The 21,232-nt window shown below is 33.1% G+C and overlaps 2 protein-coding genes and 1 long non-coding RNA gene across 4 annotated transcripts; 1 reads left to right on the forward strand and 2 right to left on the reverse strand.

Moving 5' to 3' along the window:
* Positions 1-48: 48 nt before the first annotated feature.
* nucb1 (nucleobindin 1) lies at positions 49-10,794 on the reverse strand. 2 transcript variants are annotated; one of them, NM_001045463.1, is given in 13 exon segments: positions 49-878; positions 979-1,105; positions 3,033-3,206; positions 3,295-3,384; positions 5,386-5,478; positions 5,956-6,014; positions 6,097-6,187; positions 6,277-6,462; positions 8,219-8,322; positions 8,419-8,551; positions 10,075-10,182; positions 10,281-10,404; positions 10,725-10,794. In NM_001045463.1, coding segments are annotated over 12 exon segments (1,365 nt in total). In that variant the 5' UTR covers positions 10,395-10,404; positions 10,725-10,794; the 3' UTR covers positions 49-792.
* A 723-nt stretch (positions 10,795-11,517) lies between these two features.
* ccndx (cyclin Dx) lies at positions 11,518-15,971 on the reverse strand. Its single transcript, NM_001172398.2, is given in 4 exon segments — positions 11,518-12,061; positions 13,495-13,815; positions 13,987-14,202; positions 15,680-15,971. Coding segments are annotated over 4 exon segments (894 nt in total). The 5' UTR covers positions 15,893-15,971; the 3' UTR covers positions 11,518-11,917.
* Positions 13,356-16,630, forward strand: LOC141381216 (uncharacterized). Its single transcript, XR_012401044.1, has 3 exons — positions 13,356-13,839; positions 14,070-14,136; positions 15,701-16,630. It is a non-coding gene; the product is annotated as an uncharacterized lncRNA (long non-coding RNA).
* Positions 16,631-21,232: the final 4,602 nt, after the last annotated feature.

Below are 21,232 nucleotides of genomic sequence, written 5' to 3' on the forward strand. Positions count from 1 at the left end.
TATATATATATATATATATGTATGAACATTTATTCCTTTATTTTTATATTTTCATTTTTAATTTTAATGTCATTTATTACATTTATTTGTCATATTTTATTGTGCGTGTGTGTGTGTGTGTGTGTGTTTTATGTAGTAATTTGTTGTGCTCTGAAGTAAAATGAACGTCATACAGGTTTAGTATAACATACAATTGATGAAAATATTTATTTTCAACTGAACTATCACTTTTTTTCTGGCTATAATTTGCAGGATTGAACATTTTTTAAATATTTATTAAATGAAAGAATTAAAATGCTGTCATAATTTGTATTTTACATTTAAAAAAGAAATCATTGCACATTACGGTGACTGAAAACGTCTGGTTAACAAAATCCTCATCCCATCAAGCCTTGTGTTTAAGGCTATAAACCACAGAAAGGAACCAAGAGGCTAGAAAGGTAACAAAAACCAAACCAGGCTGTAAACTTTAAATCAGGGCAAAAGGATCAACATTTAAAAGAATGAACCCAAACAACCACCACAGCAGCAGAAAACCTCATATCCACTACTCATCTTCCATTCTTTACAAGGAAACATGCTAATATATTAATGATCATCTATAATGATGCCACTGTATTTGAGCAGTTTTGTTTGAGAATGAAGCCCAAAAACACTAAGAATACGTATTTGAGAAGCGTTTACTGTTACTTTGAGCTGTTTTGATCTGGTTATGCTATGAAAAGTTCAGTAAGTTTTTATCTGCCCTGTGTTAAAAGGCAAGTTCTGGAAGTTCTGGTTTGTGTGTGTGTGTTAGGAGGTGTGTTGAGGCAGATTCTGTGGTGGCTCAGCTGGAAGGTTGTTTTGAACATCTCCAGTCTGTTGGTCTGGTACTTTCACTGCTGAAAGACAAAAATATTCACCCTCAAAATCAGTTTTTTTTATATATATAAAATTGCATTTTAAAGGTTAAAGGCTTATTGGTTTCATTCTTTTCACCTTGACGGTCTTCATTTATTAGTTTCTGGATGCCCTCTTGGAACTTAAGCTCCCCATTAGGACCCGAGGGAGGCTGTTTGTTCAGTGCCTGTTGCTCCTTTTGCTTCTGTGACATCTCCATCACTGCCTGATTAGTAACAAAGCAAGATATTAGACTGTTAGAAATACAATAACATGCAGTACTGATGTTTTTCATTTATTTTAAAAAATGATGTGGTTTAGCAGATTGTATAATTGAAATATAAGGATTTTGTCCACTTATCCCACCAAACACTAACACAAATTCAGGAATGAATTTAAACTGACAATGTACTGTATATACTATACATGCAGTTATTAGATCGGCTAATTATTTTCCCAAATTATATTTAACAGTGCAATGAATTTCACAGTCTTTCCTACAACATTTTTTCTCCTGGGAAAGAAGAAAAATAGTTTTATTAAATACATTTAATAAATTCTTATTTTAAAAATACATTTAAAGGTCAATATTATTAGCCCCTTAAGAACTATATATTTTTCGATCATCTACAGAACAAAACCTCATTATACAATGATTTGCCTAATTAACCCAGTTAAGCCTTTAAATATCCCTTTAAGCTGTGTTGAAGTGTCTTGAAAAATATCTTGTAAAATATTATTTACTGTCATCATGGCAAAGATGAAATAAATCAGTTATTAGAAATTAACATTAAAACTTCTTTCTGTTAAATAGAAATTGGGTTAAAATTTACAGGAAGATTAATAATTTTGACTTTAACTGTTTATTAATATTTTTTATATTAATACTGGTTATATCTGTCATTTACATGTAAATATTAAGATAAATGCTACTCTTTATATAATTAGTAACATTTAAGGATTTCTTTACAAAGAAATTGTTAATTAAGAAACAACAACAAGGTCATACAAACCCGCAAAACATACAAAAATACAACATGTAATGATGTTGTAAACTGATTAAAATAAATTATATTTTAAAACTGAATTGAAGGATTTTAGCATTTTAGATTAGAATTAAAAATACAGAATTTAAATTCACCATTTTGTTTAATAAACACCTATAAAATATTTTATAAAACAGTTTTAAACTGAATATGCAAAGTCGTAGACATTACATGACATGTCCCAAAACGCAATGTATGCAACGGTAATGTTATAAAATCAATAAAAGAATTCAATTTCCCCATACGGTACAGCAGGGTTTAAAAGTGAGTTTTTTTATTAGTTTATATCCCCCCAATAAAAAATAAATAAATGATTAAAACTTTAAATTGATCTTTTTATTTACAGTTGAAGTCAGAATTATTAGCCCCCGTTTATTTTTTTTCCCAATTTTTGTTTAATGGAGAGAAGATTTTTTCAACACATTTCTAAACATAATAGTTTTAATAACTTATTTCTATTAACTGATTTATTTTATCTTTGCCATGATGACAGTTAATAATATTTGACTAGATATTTTTCAAGACACTTCAAAACAGCTTAAAGTGACATTTAAAGGCTCAACTAGGGTTAGGTTAACTACACAGGTTAGGGTAATTAGGCAAGTTATTGTATAACGATGGTTTGTTCTTTAGACTATCAAAAATGTATAGTTTAAAGGGGGCTAATAATTTTGACCTTAAAATGTTAAAAAAAAAAAAAAATCAAATCTGCTTTTATACTAGCAGAAATAAAACAAACAAGACATTCTCCAGAAGAAAAAATATTATCAGACATACTGTACAAATGTCCTTGCTCTGTTAAGACATTATTTGGGAAAAAATTTTTAAAAAGAAAAAAATTCAAAGGGGGGCTAATAATTCTGATTGCAACTACATGTTGCTTTAAATGATTTAATAAATTGTATTTTTATGTAATAAACAGTTACATAAGAAATGTGACTAATTATAAATATGATTATACTTTCAAACATTCTCTTTATAAAATCAGAACAAAAAAATAAATAAAAATCGATAGATGTCAAGCCCAATTTGAAACCGCTGTTAAATGACAAAACAAAGTGCCCTAGAGGTGAAGCAACCACCTCTGTTACATTTGACACCGTTTACCTGCTGATATTCTCGTTTCTGTGCTTCAAGAGCTTTGCTTCTCTCTTTCAGAAGTTCCTGCTCCTGTCTTAATTTCTCTGCTCTTCTGCCGAGCTCCAGCTCTTTATCCCGAAGTTCTGTCTCAAAGCGCTGCAGCTCCTCTTCTGTATACACCGGCTTTGTGTCATCCAGCGTCTATATAAACGGGTAATGATTTAAAACCCTGTCATATTGAAAACACAATATCATAAAAGCCAAGCATGCATCTAAATCCGACTCTGACCTCCCATTCTTTTTGGTTGTTTAACTCTCTCTTCTCTGTGGATTTGAGAAACTCTTCCAGGCTGACCAGACGATCGTGATTGACATCCACCTACAGTGTAAGAGAGAGAGGGGAAAAAGGGTCCGTTTTAGCAGTTATGTTAAACTATTTAAAGGAACATTTGACTTTTTTTTGGAAATAGGCTTATTTTACAAGTCCCCTACAGTTAAACAATTGACTTTTACCATTTTTGAATCATTCAGCTGATCTCTGGGTGTACTTTTGCTTAGAGCAAGTCATTGAATCGCATTAGACCATTAGCATCTTAATTTTACCATTTAAAACTTGCCTATTTTGAGGATATTATACAGCAATGAGAGCTACTACCTAGCTAGGGACTATTTGCAGCATAATGTCATTGCACCAGCTGCAGCCATAGCATGACAGCAAAGCTACTTGATTATTCCGCCAGAATGGGAGTATAGTTCCTAGCCATATCAGCCTAAAAAAAAAACTTTTAACTTTGCATCAGAGTACATGATTTAACTACAGTGAAAATGATCTTTTTCTTTTTTGTGTGTGTGTGTGTGTGTGTGTGTGTGGAAGATGCTGTAGGTCCAATCCAATTGAATGATTTATGTCAAGCCAAGCTAAAAGTGCTCCTGCCGACCTTGACTGATTGGATAAAGAAAAATGGTAAAACTCAACTGTATAACTCAGTTATTTGTAAAACGAGCCTGTTCCTTTAAAAGCAACTTAAAAAACAAGGCACTGGTTGAGTGAATACATGAAACTAGATAGAGGAACGAGTGTTTGTTGGTCTCCAGCACCCTGAAGGAACAGAACAGATGGAGTCACTGCTGCTCCACACATTGTGAAAGTGTTAAAAGAGCTGAAGGAGAACGACAGATAAAAGGCAAGAGAGAAAGAGAGGCTGAATGCGTTTACATACGCACTCTTGCACCAGCTAGCTTAATAAACAGTCCATTTTAATGTCCGTCAATGCAGAGTTCCCTTTTTAACATTAAAGTCATTACTATGACATTTGAGTAGCTTATTTAATAATTACATTTTATTTTTAATGACAAAATAAAATAAAACTCACATTTATACTAAATATTCACAATAACAACACAGAATTATTGCTTCGTATGGCCTGGTTTGGGTTTGGTTTTGAGTATTTTAGTTGCCTTTTGCATTAAGGAGCAATGTTTGCTTTCTAGAACTGATCTCCAGGAGCTTTTACATGTTCAAGTGGGCAATATAATTACCTCACTGTAAAAGAAAATTATAAGTTATGACAACAAATGTTCTTATATTACTTTAACAAGTCAATCAGGATTCAACATTTTAGCTATTATTTATTGTTAATAAAATTATTAATTCATTCTTTATTTAGATAAAGTTTAACTTAAATATTTTTGTTAGTTATTTGATGGAATTTGAGATGACTAGAAAAGTTTAATTCAGGAAGCAAAAAAAAAAATAAGGGAGCAAGATTTTTTTCAGCTTTTATGCTTGTTTGTTTATTGCCACATTGGCAACTTATGGCTCTTTCATGGCATGATCAATATAGATATGAACATATTACATAATGGAAACAAGAATAACAACTTCACACATCAGGAGACAGTACCACACTTCAAATTGTACAAAAAAACCCTCCATCAAATATGATTTTTCACTTTGATATATGATAAATAACCTAACATTCTTCTTGCAGAGAAATGTTTAAAAACATAATAGCGGGCCGACCATTGTCTTGAACAAATTCATCAACTAAAAGTTTATTTGCAAAAGCAGATAATGTCAGATATCATGTTTTTATATTGTGCATTGAAGAGTACAACTGCGAAAAACAAAATTTCTGAAAAATAATAAAGCGGTGGTTATCAGTTTTTGTAAATGAATTCTGCAGTTTTTATTTTCGCAAATGTAAATGGCACAAATGAACAATGAATTTCCTTTAAATCATGACAGCGGGAAAAGTTCAGTTTAATTTAGCTCTTTCTCATGCATTTTTGGGACAGTTTTTCCAACAATCCCGTTCATTTCCAACCCAGATGTAAACAACCTCATTAAGAGTGACTGAGAAAGAAAGTGAATGCTTACGTTTTGCATGACATGTTCTCGCATCCTCAGCCTCTCCTCCTCCATCTCCACCATGTCATCTTCTTCATTCTTGGGATCATACACCTTCTCCAGCTGAGATATTAAAACAACCCATAGAAAAGGTAAGAAACTCTTAGGACAACTCTTTTTAAAAAATATTATCCTGCTCATTGCAAACCAGGAGCAGTTTTTATAAGCTCCATCAAACTGTACATATAGGTATACAAACTTTTGAAGAAGAGTGCAGTAAAGTCTTTAAAAAAATACCCCAAAACTGATTTACTCACCCTCAAGTGGCTTCAAACATTTATTACTTTGTTTTTACTATTAACACACAATATCATATTTTGAAGAATGTTGGAAGCTGGTAGTCATGGACATCAAAAGTAATAAAGAAAATACAAAAAAAGGTATTCCACCTTTCTTCGTAATATCTTTAGATTTTAAGAAAAAGTAGAGGGTCATTCAATGATGACAAGTTTTATTTTAGGGTGAACTATTTCTTTAAATGATAAATCAATAATAACAGTTTCCAATATCATCAATAAAATGCAAAAGGTGACAAATAACCTCTTTTGTGAAGAGAGCCTCCAGCTCTTGCACATCCAACACACCGTCACTGTTTGTATCTACAAGAGAAAAGGCAATACAATTGATTTAATCCATAAAACGGCAGTTTATGGATTAAATGAGGACTGAATAAAGACTCGCCATGTAATTTAAAAAAAGTCTTGGGATTGAACTCTTGTGGATCCAGCCCATCCGTCTCCTCCCAGACCTCTCGCAACTGATCCACACTACCCTGAAAGAGGTAAAGGAATTAAAAGATTTAATTTGAATCAATCAATTATTTTAATCCATAAATCATCTTTTTCTCGTCACGCTTCTCACCGGGGAGTTAACTTTAGGATGTTGCCGGTGCTTTTCTTTTAACTCCTCCATCCTCTTCTCCTCCTTCTCCCTCTTCTCCTGGTCCAAACTCTTCAGGTACTCCCTTCTCTCGTGCTCCTTTAGCATCTCATAGCGCTTAAACTCTTCATGGCGCTCTGCATCGTAATTCTCAAGATCTTTAGTGGCCTGACAAACGAGCACAGAACAAATGTGTGTGACTTCAAAATGGATAGATTTTGTGTTTAGCATTTTTTTATTTATTAGTTTATTTATGTTTTAATGTCATATCAGCATATTCATGGCAAAAACTATACTTAATATACAATATATAACACACCATCGTATCAGTTTCTTAACAAACATTCATTGTACAAAAACAAAACAAAACGTACAAATAGCAACAACACTGAAAAGAGTCATATACACTTTTTTTTGTTTAAAAGAAGATAAATATTGTAAAATTCCTCCAAAAGACACCTTTTCAATATTTCTTCTAAAATACTTCCTGAATAAAAACGAGTATCTCAAGTATCTCATAGAAATACTGTGGGGGAAAAAAGGAATTTATATTTATTACTTTTGTGTCTTTTTTATTAGAAAAATGTGTACACTAAAAAACGATTAATTAATCTTTTTATTTTGTATAATATCATATATTAACCAAGCATACTTCTTCTTTCTTATTATGTTACATACTTTTATAAGGAACTGCTGGAAATAGCAGAATAAAAATAAATATAGTGTGGGGGCCCTTGCTCCACACTGCTGTCTAATAAGAAGTCTAGACATGTCACAAGGAGCTGGATGCTTGTAGAAATTGTGCAATATATTAAAGATAAACTTAACTGTTCAGTTCTGCTATGCAGAGAAGGGTTGCAGAAAGAGGAAGTATGTTTGGGTACATTAGCCAAAGGACTGCAGGAATGACTGATAAGTGGCATTACAGCAAAACTAATTCATATCTGTTGTGTATATGCCGGAGTCAGGCAAATGTAAACGAGTTGTGAACCTCCTGAATGTAATTCTTGTATTGCATTGGGGTAACACAACCCACAGCTCTGTGATCATTATTCATTTAATTAGTCTCTAATAAATCACTAATATTTTTGGCATTAATGAAAACTCTCTCCTGACCTTTTTTATTGAACACACATGGAATTGGCTTAATATTCCAACAATACACTATTAAAATGTGTTTTATCTTCAAAATACTCTTACACAAGTTACAAGTAAGTTTTTCTTCCCATTTCAATAAATATGAATGTGTGTTATTCTTGAGTGTCCGATTCTATATCTTGTATATAAAACCTGATCATGTCCGTTTTGTTTTAGCATTTTTGTTTTTTTAATACATTTAATTACTCCAATTCTGTATTTAGATGTAAACAAAACAAATTGAAATGGCTTTTTATTTGTGTTTTATTTTTAAATGATATACTAGTGTTTTTATGTTACACTTTTCTAATTTATTGCCATGTATTTTATTGTTTTATTGTATATTATTTTTAGGGGTAATACTTCATTTAAACTTTGTGGCAATACAAATATACAATATGACAGGATAAAAAGGATACCCAGAATATTTATATCACCAAATTATATCAACAAAAATCAAAATTTTGCTTACTTGCATTTGAAAATTAAAATATATAATTGTTAAACAAGTGTTGGAAACACTTGGTACCTGAACCTGGTACTGGAAAAGTAGATAATGCAAGTTAATCTATTTAATAACATAAACAATGCAATTAATTAGCAATCATAGTTTAATATTTACTAATGCATTATAATCTAAGATTATATATTCTGTAATAAAAATATTGTTTATTCATGTTAGTAAATACATTAACTAACGTTAACCACATGTATGCTTGTCTATTTACAGTTTTGTGATCTTACTTTGTCCAGTTTACCCTTCTGGCATGCTAGGAACAGATCTTACTGTGGCGATAAGCAGTTCCAGGTCTTTGGCCTCAAAAGTGTTCTGATTATGAGGATCCAGATGTTCAAACTGCTTCAACAAGGAGGCGTGATCCATCTGAACACCTGCAGTCACAATCAAACATTCACATTTGAGTCACATCGACAGATTTCCTCATTCATCAGCACAACTGAGTGCAACACAAGCATAAATACACTGACTCTGGGCATTGGTGCTGTCCAGTTTAGCCTTCAGCAGCATCCTGAGGCGCGAGACCTCCTGCCTCTTTAGCTCGTCCAGTCGAGTTCTGACATGATGACCCACCAAATCCAACTCCTTACTGAGGCGTCCGTTCTGAAACACAGGATCATTTTATTATGAGCCTGAAATGGAAAAGTAGTAAACCAAACATCTTTGTAATGACTAGCACTTCAAAGTTGAAATGAAATTAAAAGGTATGAAAATATAAAGTTCTTATATAGAATATGCATGGATGGAGAGGACATGACCCCACCAATATCCACCAATCCCTGAAATGTCCCCAGCAATAATTGAATCGCCTTCAAAATAAAATAATGATATGTCAACCCTTAGTAACCTAGATGTGCTTGAAGGGTTAAATCCATAGACATATAATGGATAATATGGATAAAACGGTTACATACCTCTTTAAACTTCTGTACATTCATACCTCCTCAAAGCCAGATTACAGTAAAGTCATGCAAATTGACTTTTGCAGCATATTACATGCTTCATTATTTGTTATTTGTATTATTAAGTGTTTAAACGTTTTTAAAAACATGTGCTGTTCAATACATGCACTCTAGGGATCTACGTCCCCATCAATATCAAGAGCAAATCTATGCCATGCAAATGTCTTTTATTATTTAATAACCTACACATTTCAAATTATATAAAAGCATAGCAACACAATATACAAATATTGTTAGCATTCAATATGTTTGTGAATTTTTTTTATATTTTGATAATAATATAAATATATATGTGCCTGTGTACAAATATATTTTTTATTTATTAAAATACATTTATAGACAGATGGTTTTGCTTCATACGTGTGCCATTTAGTTATTCGTGTTCATTTTGTTATGTCTTCTTCATTTGAAATGAATTAACAAGGACTATGGTTTTTAAATCGTTTTAGATTATACAGTTTTTACTAATTTACTTTTTACAATTGTAACTCTGGGTAACAATTCATTACAAAAATAACCAACTAACAGATACATTAGGGTTTCAGCACTAAAGCTTTTGAATGAAGTCCCCTAATGAAGTCTACAAAAACTTAAACAGGGTTTCTGCAGGTTTCTTCAAATCAATTTTAAGATTTTTAAGACCCTATTAAGACTAAACACTAATGATTATTTCTGGTGGCCTGGTTACTTCGGCAAATAGTGTTTGTTTTAATGAAAGATCATGTAAAGGGATGTGTTGCTTTAGTTTTCTTTCACTGATTAGGGAATTTAATTTGGGGATTTTGCACGTAATAACAGCTGTCGTGAATTGCATCTCTTTACAATAAAAAAAACTTTTTGAGATGGATTATAGGTGACTGAATGTCGGTCACATTGGGTAGCTTTACTTGGACTAAGTTGAACCTGTTTAAAATAATTTAAGACCTACAACACCATATTTCAGTGAATTTAAGACTTTATAAGGCCTCATATACTGTTTTTGAAATTTATTGTCATTTTAAGATTTTAAGACCCAGTGGCAAGTTGGCAACCCTTTCTTATAAATTTGATTGGTCTCTCAGGTCATGGTAGATGGTCTTGAATAATAAAAAGGCATAGATAACTTTCTTTATAGTAAATATATATTCAGGCATGATGTTGTGCCTGACATAGTTTTTTGTTTACCTTAATGTCCTCTGTGTTGGCAGTCTGCAGTTTTTCCCTGAAGTGAGGATCTGTTTCCAGCACCTCAATCACCTCTCTGAGGTAACGGTCATAGTACAGTCCAGTGTCCTGATATACACAAAAACAAAACAAGTGCATTTGCTTATTAAACAAAATGCTGAGAGCACAAGATGAGCTCTGACAGCATGATGCGAGAGCCGTCTTACCACATTCTCCTCTGCTTTCTCCTCCTGAGGAGGGTCTGGGTTGCGGTCTATTGGCACTGCCCAAACCAGCAGACACAGAGACAGAAGCAGCAGAGCTTTAAAGCTTCCTGTCATCCTTACACACCTTGGCAAAAAAGCAGATGAACATTGATATGACAGCCGTCAGTTTCATCCTGAAGGTATAACTCTACATGAAATGGTTAGAACGGCCTCTTTAAGCAGACAGGTTAATGAGAAACATCGATTAGGACAGGAGAAAGAGGAAGCAGCCGAAGAAAGGAAGTCTGTAGGACAGCTCGAGAAAACACTCCGAACATCTTTCACAACAGCTTCAACTTCAAGTAAAAAACGGCCACACATATGTGTGTCACGGCCACACATACTACAGTGTCATCTGGCGTGAATCTCTTCATTTTATGTCAAATAAACAGCGAGTTCTCTTACCACAGGGTCAGATCCGGTTGGAGCGTTGAGTGACTACAGATTACTCAGCGCTCCTGCCTTGAAAACAAGTGCGGCCGTCGATTATGACGCAATCCAAACGCGACGGTTTTGCAATTTAAAAGTGCACATGTCTGAAAAAAAAATTACAAAAGTAAAAACTTTACATTGTACTATACGTGCAGCGTAAAAAGTAAAAAAAAAAGACAAGAATTAGAATATAAATAATGTAATATAAAACATACTTACGTAATATAAATGTATATGTCCTTCATATATAATGTGCCTTATTTATTTTGGAAATGTAATCATGCTGTCAATAAGTATTCACTTCATTCTATACCTAAGTTAAATACAAATTCCCCAAAATAATAATTACACAATCATAATTTATATTACCAGTATGTATTTTGAGCAGTTGACAAAAACACATATAATGTAAGTTCTGCACAAAAAGCAACTTTATATTGACTATTAGTAGAAATGGTATTCTAATATTATCACTTTTTATTTATAAGATATGACTCTTATATTGATTTATTTAGAGCAGTGTTTCTCAACCAAATTCCTGGAAGACCACCAGCTCTGCACATTGTCCACGTCTCCTTATCCAAACATGCCTGTCAGGCTGATAGACCTGTAATGGGTGTGACAGACAAAGGAGTTATCCAAAACATGCAGTGTTGGTGGCCCTCCATGAACGTGGTCGAGAAACACTGATTAAAAAGACATTTTGCTTCTTTCATCTGTTCTTTTAGTCCTATAACTAATGGACATTGACACATGCACCACAATAGTGGCAAACATATACACTTTATTTTAATTACATCAAAAAATAGATCTTCATTTGTTTTGTTTTACCCAACACTTTGATTACAAACAGGCTGAAACACTGACAAGCAAAATAAATTAAGTATAAAAATGCACCACACAATAAATAACATGAAAATAAATAAACTATAACACATAGAAATGCGATACATAAAGTGAAAAGGATAAACCTGAATTACATAAAAAGTCACAGTTATGGCAACAAAAGTAATAAATATGGCACAAGTAAATAGTAATCCCACAAACAAATAAATAAAACATTTTATAAATTAGATCACTTCAGAAGTTACAAAACAAATATGCTTAAATCAGTTTCACTGATAAATAAAAGGCAATAAATATACGAGTGATGAATGAACCGCGTTTTAAAAGTCTATTTCTCTCAGGTCTGTGGGAGTGCTGGCTCTTTCTTCTTCTTCAATGTCTCCATCTTTCTGCTCCTGTGCTCCAGTTCTCAGTCTCTCCCTGAGAGCGCCGTCTATCAGCTCAGTGCAGCACTGCAGCAGCGCCTGTAGGCAGAATCAGCAACATTTTAGCATACACAAATCACAACAATCACTTTCTCAGACTCATAAGTAGATATATTCCCTTAGATTATTATGGCAAGCTGTTTTACAATCTACAGACCCTGATGGAATCTGTGTTCACTAGTACCAATTTCTTTAGATCAAAGGGATAGTTCACCCCAATTTTTTTGTTTACTTATTATTTACTCATTATTGTTTTTTTTTCTGTTGAAGGCAAAATAAGTTATTTTGAAAAAAGTTAAAATCTGGTAACTTTTAACATCCATAGTAGGAAAAACTATGGACATCAATGGTTACTGGTTTCCAACATTTTACAAAATAACTTCTGTTGTAATAACCAGAAGAAAGAATCTCAAACTGTTTTTGACAAGTCAAGGAAGAATAAATGCTTTAGTACCTTAAAAAATGCTGGCACTAATTAATTAGAGAGTATGTAATTATTAACTTATTAAACAGACACTAGTAGTTATTCATTAGAAACTGCTGATTATGTTAGTGACTAACTACTCAATAAAAACAGAGCCACACTGAAATTTGTAACAAGCCGACAAATAGTCAAAGTCACATTTAGTACTATTAAGATATCTAATAGATAACTGAGCTAAAATTTCTAATACATAAGTATTAGTATCCGCTGTGTAAAACCTATGCTGGATAAGTTGGCGGTTCATTCCGCTGTGGTGATCCCTGATAAATAAAGGGACTAAGCTGAAAGAAAATGAATGAAGTATTAATATTGGACAAATAAATAGCCTAATATTACATAAAAAGGACCAATAGGCCTTTGTAAAAGATACTAGTGTGGTATCTTGATCAGTAACAAAAGAATAATAGCCAATGAATAGGTAAGGCCTAGTATAAAGGCTTTACCGCAAGAATAAGCCCAAGATAGCCCATTTAGGGATAGTTCACACAAAAATGAAAGAGACTCAATACTCTGAAGAGGTTTTAAACCTTTCCAGTTTCTTTCTCTTGCTGAACACAAAAGATACTTTGAAAAATGCTGGAAACCTGCTTCCAAAAACAATTACTATGGAAGTTATTGGTTGTAGGTTAGTTTAAAAAAAAAAAAAAAAAATATATATATATATATATATATATATATATATATATATATATATATATATATATATATATATATATGTGTGTGTGTGTGTGTGTGTGTGTGTGTGTTTGTGTTAAACAGACGGAAGAAACTAAACTAGGTTTGGAACAAGCAAATGGAGAGTAATTATTAATAGAATAGGCCTATTCATTTTTGAGTGAACTATCCCTTTATTATGGAAAATATAGGCCCACTTTATCTACAAACACTAGTAAACTAGTCTGGGAAAGATAGAGCCACATGTGAAAACATAGGTTTTACATATTAAGTAAAACGGCCCGACATTCTTCATCGATGCAGTAGAGCTTACCACATCTGTCTGGCAGAGTGTGGCGAGGGCAGCGGTCATGAGGCTCATCTCTCCCGCGCTCCGGGCTCTTAATCCCCGCAGGGCGGAGTTGAGTGCGGCCGCGGCCACCAGTGACGGCGGAGTCCCCAGAAAGCGCGAGTCGCACACACACATGGCAACCAGAGTGTCCCCGTGGCGCCGCATGGTTGTCAGAAAGTCCCCGGTGTGCCCGTCCCCGTCCCGGAGCTCGCCGAGAGTCCGTAGGAAGAGCGGGATGAAGTCCTGTGGGGTCACCGCCAACACATCCCAGCGCAGAGTTGCCAAAACCACACGCTCCATTTCCTTAAGGAGGATGATGCACCAAATGTATTTATCGTGTATTTATTTACTGACATAATATTAATTTTGTTTTAATTATGTATTTTTTTAAGTATTTGTTGTCCTTTTTGGCAAATATTGAGCCTGGTTTTGTAAGCTTTAATGCTTTAAGGATTTTTCAGAAAAAGGCCTCACCCTCAGGTTTGCTGACAGAAAGTCGTACTCGGCTGCTGCACAGAGAGTATCAGCACTGACTGTGTCGCTCTCTGTCACTTTAGAGGCCAGCAGGATACAGGCAGCAGCCAGACATGATGGAGAGACGGGCAGAGATAGAGTGGCTGACAGGTAGCGGTCCAGCAGAGAGACAGCCAAAGGAAACACAGACTCGTCACAGTCACATTCACAGCACACCTAAAACATACCAGAGCAACATTTCAGCTACAGTCACAAACATACAAAGACATTCCCAAATGCTTAATATCCCTTATATGAAGTTGTCAGAAAATTACCCAAACATCAAAATGTCTTTTTTTATCCATATGATGAAAGCCAAGTTCCTGATTTTGAACGCCTTTGAATTGTTAACTGTATAAACAAATGCATTTATGAATGAATGAATGAATGAATGAAAATAGACTAAAATATTTGAAACACTATTCAAAATCTATTTTAGCATTTTTCTTATCTTAATCATTAAAAATAAAAACTATGTAAATAATGAACATTATTATTTAACAAATAAACATTTAAAATAAAAAAATCTATTAAATTTTTTGAAAGTTTTGTTTTTGTTTTTATATTTAAATTATTAATGATTTACCGTAAACAGAGATTAACTTAAAATGCTGCTGCTTGTATTTGTTAATGTTTCAAGTATTTGTTTATCCTTGGTTCTGACTCTGACGTTTATTTTGTGTTCATCAATATTTGTTACTTCAGCTTTTTATTGTTAGTTTTCCTCAGTTCCATTAAATAATATCTACTAAAATTATTAAAATCAAAATTTGTTGTAGTTGAGATTAGTTTGAACTTTCAACTAAGATTTATAAATTCTCATATTGCAATGATAAAACTTCTTTTAGGTGTCCATAAACCTGTGAACCTTGAACCAGTGTTGTTATAAACAATTATGAAATTTAAACTTTATATTTGTTTTTTTAAATAAATTTGTAAAACTTGGTTTTATTATGTGTAGTTTTTTTTTCGTTTTAAACAAAAAATACAAACATTTTGATGTCTAATATTGTATAAAATTTTAATATTATTATAATACTTTGTAAAAGTATTTGTATTTTTACATTCAGGCGAAATTTAGTTGTTTCAAAAAACAAATATTATTTTAGCTTTATAATTTTAGTCTAGCTATATTAATAATAATAATAATAACTCTGCCCTAAACCACATTTTGTTAAAACTTTCAGACCCTATACTTCAAACATAGCACTGTATATTAAACACAAACACCTTATTTCACATCTTGAAACGCTGTAAAAATGCTCCACACAATTTTTTCATGTTGTCTCAACTCAATTCGATTAAGTTACTTAATACTTTCTACAAATTTAAAGTGGACTGAACATAAAACAATTAAGTTGTCCCCAATTAAGGTGTCCACTCAAAAAAAAAAAGCTGTTTGTTCAAACTACCTGAAACAACAAAATTCTTAATTTTTTATATATTTTTTGCAACAACATGTAACATAGAATTGTTTGATGTTCAATCCACTTAAATTTGTAAAAAAAAAAAAAATAAAAAAAACTACAAATTTAATTTAATTTATTCCTGTTGTTTCAGCACACATCGATTATGTGGAACTCAGCATTTTTCAGTGTATCCAGCATGTTTTTTGCCTTGCTCCAGGTTTTGGTTTATGATATCTAAACGCTACCTCCATTGTCCATTTGGCCAGCTCCTCTCTGCGCTGTGGCTCTCTCTGGACCAGTGAGATGTAGAGCGAGGACGGCAAGTACCTCTCCTCTGACTGCAGGAGCCTCTGAATGACCCTCTGTCCCGAAGCGCTGGGGTCCCAGGGGGCTCGCACTGAAGCCTGGTGAATCCTGTCCCGACCAGAGTCCTCCTCGCACCACAGAGACACAGACATCACTGCTCCAACACTCAAGTCTGTCCTAAAGTGCTCAAGTTTCAATGTGTCCTGTTGCACGTGTGTCTTGTGTTGTTCTGTCTTCTTCTCTCTTCGCGATGGCTTATATATGTGCCCTGGCTGAAAGGGGGACTGGTGGCCAATAAAGTGAGAAAGTGAAGAATAAAAGAGGGGTGTGTAAAATGAGCGGAGTTTAAAAAGAAAAGGCCACAATGCTGACGGATTAACAATGGCATCAACAGGTGGAGAGAGAGAAAAAGAGAGAGAGAGAGGGAGACGCCCAGAGGGACACAACAACAGCTTGTCACCGTCAGAGAGCCAAGAAAACACAGAGAAAGAGAGAAAGAGGTCATCACTGCGCTCTGACAATGGGAATGAATAACAATAAGATGTGGCTGCTTGTTGACTGTGAAGGGTATCAGATAAAGATGCTGGACTGTATTTATGCCTCTATGTGTCAAGTGAGGTTTTAAAGTGATAGTTCAGCAAAAAGAAAGATTACTCACCATTTGCTCACTCTTGTTCCAGACATGTTTAAGTTTTTTTTTTTTTTTTTTAATGTTGCACTCAAAAAGAAGATATTTTGAAAAATGTTGCAATCTGAAAGCCATTGACATATGCAGTGAAAAAAAAATCTGTGGAAGTCAATGGTTGAAAATGTGAGTGTGAAACATGTCTGTATCCCTCGAAAACTGTGAGCTCTTAAGACAATTTTGACATTATATTGAAATGATATACAACCCTCTTTTTTTTAAGTTGTTTTTTTAGACATTCAAACACAATAATTTACAAATTTGGTCCAACAAACATTAACGCATCAATTGACAATAAAACATGCAATATATAAACATGTCCAGAAGTATAGTGATAATAGATTAATAAAATAAGAAAAAAATTACAAAAAGGAAACATAATACTAATAAAATAAATAAAAAATTAAAAACAAAACACTAACTATCTGTTTGCAGAATCCTGCAGAATTTATGTTTTTAAAATAATCCATGAAAGGTTGCCAGATTTTATAGAATTTGTCTTCTTTCTTTTTAAGAGAGAAGCTGAATTTCTCCAATTCCAATTTTTTCATTACATCCCTCATTAGCTGTATAATTCAACCCTCTTTTGAAAAAATGGATCAAAAGCTTAGCATCTAACCCATTTAGTCACAATAAAAGAAATACAGTGAAGTCAGAATTATTAGCCCCCCTGCATTATTAGCCCCCCTGTTTATTTTTTCCCCCAATTTATGTTTAATAAAGAGATTTTTTTTTTTAAAATCACATTTCTAAACATAATGGTTTTAATAACTTATGTCTAATAACTGGATTATTTTATCTTTGCCATGATGACAGTAAATAATATTTTACTAGATACTTTCAAGACACTTCTATACAGCTTAAAGTGACATTTAAAGGCTTAACTAAGTTAATAAGGTTAACTAGGCAGGTTAGGGTAATTAGGAAAGTTACTGTATAATGATGGTTTGTTCTGAAGATTATTGGAAAAATTTAGCTTAAAGGGGCTAATAAGTTTGACCTTAAAATGGCTTTTAAAAAGTTAAACTGCTTTTGTTCTAGATAAAATAAAACAAATAAGACTTTCTCTGGAAGAAAAAAATATTAGACATACTGTGAAAATTTCCTTTCTCTGTTAAACATCATCTTAGAAATATTTAAAAAAGAAAAAAAATCAAAGGGGGGCTAATAATTCTGACCTCAACTGTATAATTTAAACACATTTTAGTACATTTTCTTTATCTTTTTATATACACTCTCAGAAGTAAAGGAAAGCTGCACTGGGCAGTAACTCTAAAAAAGTGTACATATTTCAATTACAGTAGTCGAGAGAGCTTAACATGCTCCAATTTAGGAAAACGTGCAATTACAAAAAGCGTCAGCAAATTGAGAAAAGTTCTTCATCCGTTGGACAGTACATGGGCACAAATCCTCACAATGCAAACACATTTTTTTTAAAAATGCGCTACATTTTCACAACGCAAACAATTAATAAAACGCACTGCATTTTCACACAACGCAAACATTTTACAAAAACGTGTTGCATTTTTTACAACACATTCAAATAGCAAAGAACACAACAGAAGTGTTTCAAGGGGATCCTAAAAAGTGATTGACCTGGCTATTAGATTATGGTTATTTAGGCTAATAAAATACTTAAGACAAGGGAATTAGGATGTTAAAATACAATACGATAAAATTTAATTACAAACAAAATTACAAACAAAAACTCACCTTTCTACAACTTCACTGAGCAATAGTCACAACACAGAGACGTCTGTCATGTTTTTGGGTCCCCATAAACATTTCCATTGTGTTCCAATGGTTTTGCAAGTGCTGTGAGAAAATGCAGCACATTTTTGTAATTTGTTTGCGTTGTGAGAAAATTTAACTCATTTTTTTTAATGTGTTTGCATTGTGAGGATTTGCAGCATGTGGTCTGTCAAACAGATGAAGATCTTTTCTTAATTTGCTGGTGTTTTTTGTTATCGCATGTGTTTTCTTAAATTGCAGCACGTTAAGCTCTCTTGACCACTGCGTATACAAGGTCCAGGGATAAACTTGAACCTGGAAGTACAAAAATGTATCTCTTGAATTTTACAGGTACCAATATGTACCCATTAGGTAGTTTTACAAATAATAAAAATACAGATAATAATTACAACAATACAAATAAAGTTACAACAATAACAACAGTTTTTAAAAGTTACCCAGTCGCAGGTCTTGTACCTTTTTTCCTGAGAGTACATAAATGGCTAATAACCTAATTTTCTTTTCTTTGATAAAACTGCATTCGTGGAAAAACATCATTCATAAGTTTCATAAAACAAAGTCATGAGTGTCAATTATTTGACATTTAGATTTTTAAATAATATAAAAGCTGCTTATTTATGCAGCAAAAAATAATGAGAAAATCTTTAAAACCTTTAAAGTTGAATGTTTTAAATTAAAAATGTTTGAGTTTTTTATTTATTTATAGTATAGATCTACTTAATAATCTAATTATGTTTGGCATAAAAGAGAAACCATAATTTTGACCCATATAATGTACAGGATTTTTGGTTATTGTCCGAATGTAATGAATGTAATTAAATAATTTGATAATAAGATCAACATTTAAAAGATAAGCTTTTGCTTTCACTCGGCATTTATTACAAATTTCAAAACATTTAGTAAGTGCTTCTGACCTTACTTAACATATCCTCTGAGATTTTCTGTCAGTTTTTTTTTTTAACAAAAGTAGTTCATTTAATCAAAACTAACCTCATAATCATGTGATTTCAATATTTTTTGGCTTTTCACCAATTCACAAAACCACTAGGGATTCAAAAAAGCTCAATCTGGGTTTAAAAGTTTCAATTTAGTTCCTTATTAATAAAAAAAGTACAGCAAATAAAGCATATATACCAACATTAAAACAAGCAATATTCTGTTTTTAGCAGTAGATGTAAAGGAAAAACGAGTGCTCTTTTTATTCAAAAAGAGAAAATAAATAAAAAACGTTAACTTGTCTTGTCTAGAATAAGTAATGAGGATGAACCTGACCACTTGAACACCTGATTTTCAGGGTCTGAAATGACATGAGGTTGAGAGCAGATGGAGAAGCAGTTTTGAAACATGATACAGCAGTGCAGGACAGAGACTGTGGCCGATGTGCAGAAGCGGAGAGTGCGCCACTTTTGTTTAAGTGGCTCTGAAGTCACACTTACTCACGTGCCACCTAATCGACCCCCTCCTGTGTTTTCTGTGGAATCTCATTGTCAAAGCAACTAGTGTCCCATTCTGGCCATCCAGCACCGAGCCCCTCCCTGTGCCCATGGCAATCTGGTGTCCTGTTTAAAGAGCGCTGGGACTCATGGGAGGGCTGGGTGAGGTATGTGCAACAGACAGTGGAGCCGGCAGGTCAATGAGGCGTATTGTCTCTCTTTACAAATCACTGTCAGACACCAGTGCCTGGCCTTCTGCTCCCACTCACTCACACACACACTTCAGACACACGCTCACACTCGACTCCTGGATGGCCCTCACTGTCACAACGGGATAAGATTAAGTGGAGAACACACGACTGGGTTTGTCAACATGTCTACAGGTGCAGACAGTGAGGTTTTATAGATGTACAAAAATAGGGTAAATACAAAATAATAATAAATAAATAAATAAATATAAATAAATAAATAATAAATAAATACAAAGTTCATTTCACCAAGGAAAAATTATTCGCTCTCCTGTAAAATTTAAATGTTCTTTTTTGCATAGTCAAACCCAAAATTATTAATTCCCACAGGCAAATTCTGACTTGAAGTTGATTTATTCAACCAGCATTTTAAAAACAAATTTCTTTTACTGAAAATGATACAGGTTTCTCTCAAAAGATGATGTACAAGTGGCATCATTGTGGAAAAAAAATATTTTTTATCTTTTATTTACATTTTATTCCAACATATTTTCACCATAACAGATTTAACAACTAATTTCTTTTGTCTTTGCCATAAAGATATTAATATATATTAGTATTCAGCTTAAAGTTCAATTGAATGGCCTCTCTAGGATGATTCGGTTAAAGGTTCAAGAAACCCTCCAGTACTTTTTTTGAGATTTTCACAGATTTTGAGCTTTTATCAGCTATTTTCATCTTCTGGGTTCAAAATATTTTTCAAAATTCTACACACAATACCCCATAATGACAATGTAAAAAATGTGCAATTGTTGCAAACTTATTAAAAATAAAAAACCTGAAAAATCACATCCATCACAGCCTTTGCTGTGAAGCTCTAAATTGAGCTCAGGTACATTCTGTTTCCACTGATTATGTTTCAGCAGCTTAATTGGGGTTCAGCTGTGGTAAATTCAGTTGATTGGATGATTTGAAAAGGCATACACCTGTCTATATAAGGTCCCAGGGTTGACAGTGCATGTCAAAGCAAAAACCAAGCATGAAGACAAAATAATTGGCTATAGACCTCCGAGACAGGATTGTCTCGAGGCACAAGGCTGGGAAAGGTTACAGAACAATTTCTGCTGCTCTGATATATATATATATATATATATATATATATATATATATATATATATATATATATATATATATATATATATATATATACATACATACATATATTAAGAACAATTTCAGCATTGAAAAGACTCATTCAAGTCCCCCAGAAAAAATAGAGTTTCCCAATTTGGTTATCAGGACCCCCTCGTCCTACACGATTTTGTATGTCTTTCTTATTTGACACACAAAGATCAATTCATAGATCTCTCTGTAAACGAGCTGATGATCTGAATCAGGTGTGTTAAGTAAGGAACACATACAAAGTGTGCAGGG

The sequence above is a fragment of the Danio rerio genome, chromosome 3 (assembly GCF_049306965.1).
Source record: "Danio rerio strain Tuebingen ecotype United States chromosome 3, GRCz12tu, whole genome shotgun sequence".
In the NCBI taxonomy this organism is placed as follows: Eukaryota; Metazoa; Chordata; class Actinopteri; order Cypriniformes; family Danionidae; genus Danio; species Danio rerio.

What these genes read in the sequence shown, in the direction of transcription:
- nucb1 (XM_005163951.6), bottom strand. Translation starts at nt 10,394, where the DNA reads ATGACAGGAAGCTTTAAAGCTCTGCTGCTTCTGTCTCTGTGTCTGCTG. An exon ending in TGGAACTGCTTATCGCCACA is followed by an intron (nt 6,463 to 8,218) that starts GTAAGATCTGTT and finishes CTCGTTTGTCAG; the next exon opens with GCCACTAAAGATCTTGAGAA. An exon ending in AATAAATGAAGACCGTCAAG is followed by an intron (nt 882 to 978) that starts GTGAAAAGAATG and finishes TTTGTCTTTCAG; the next exon opens with CAGTGAAAGTACCAGACCAA.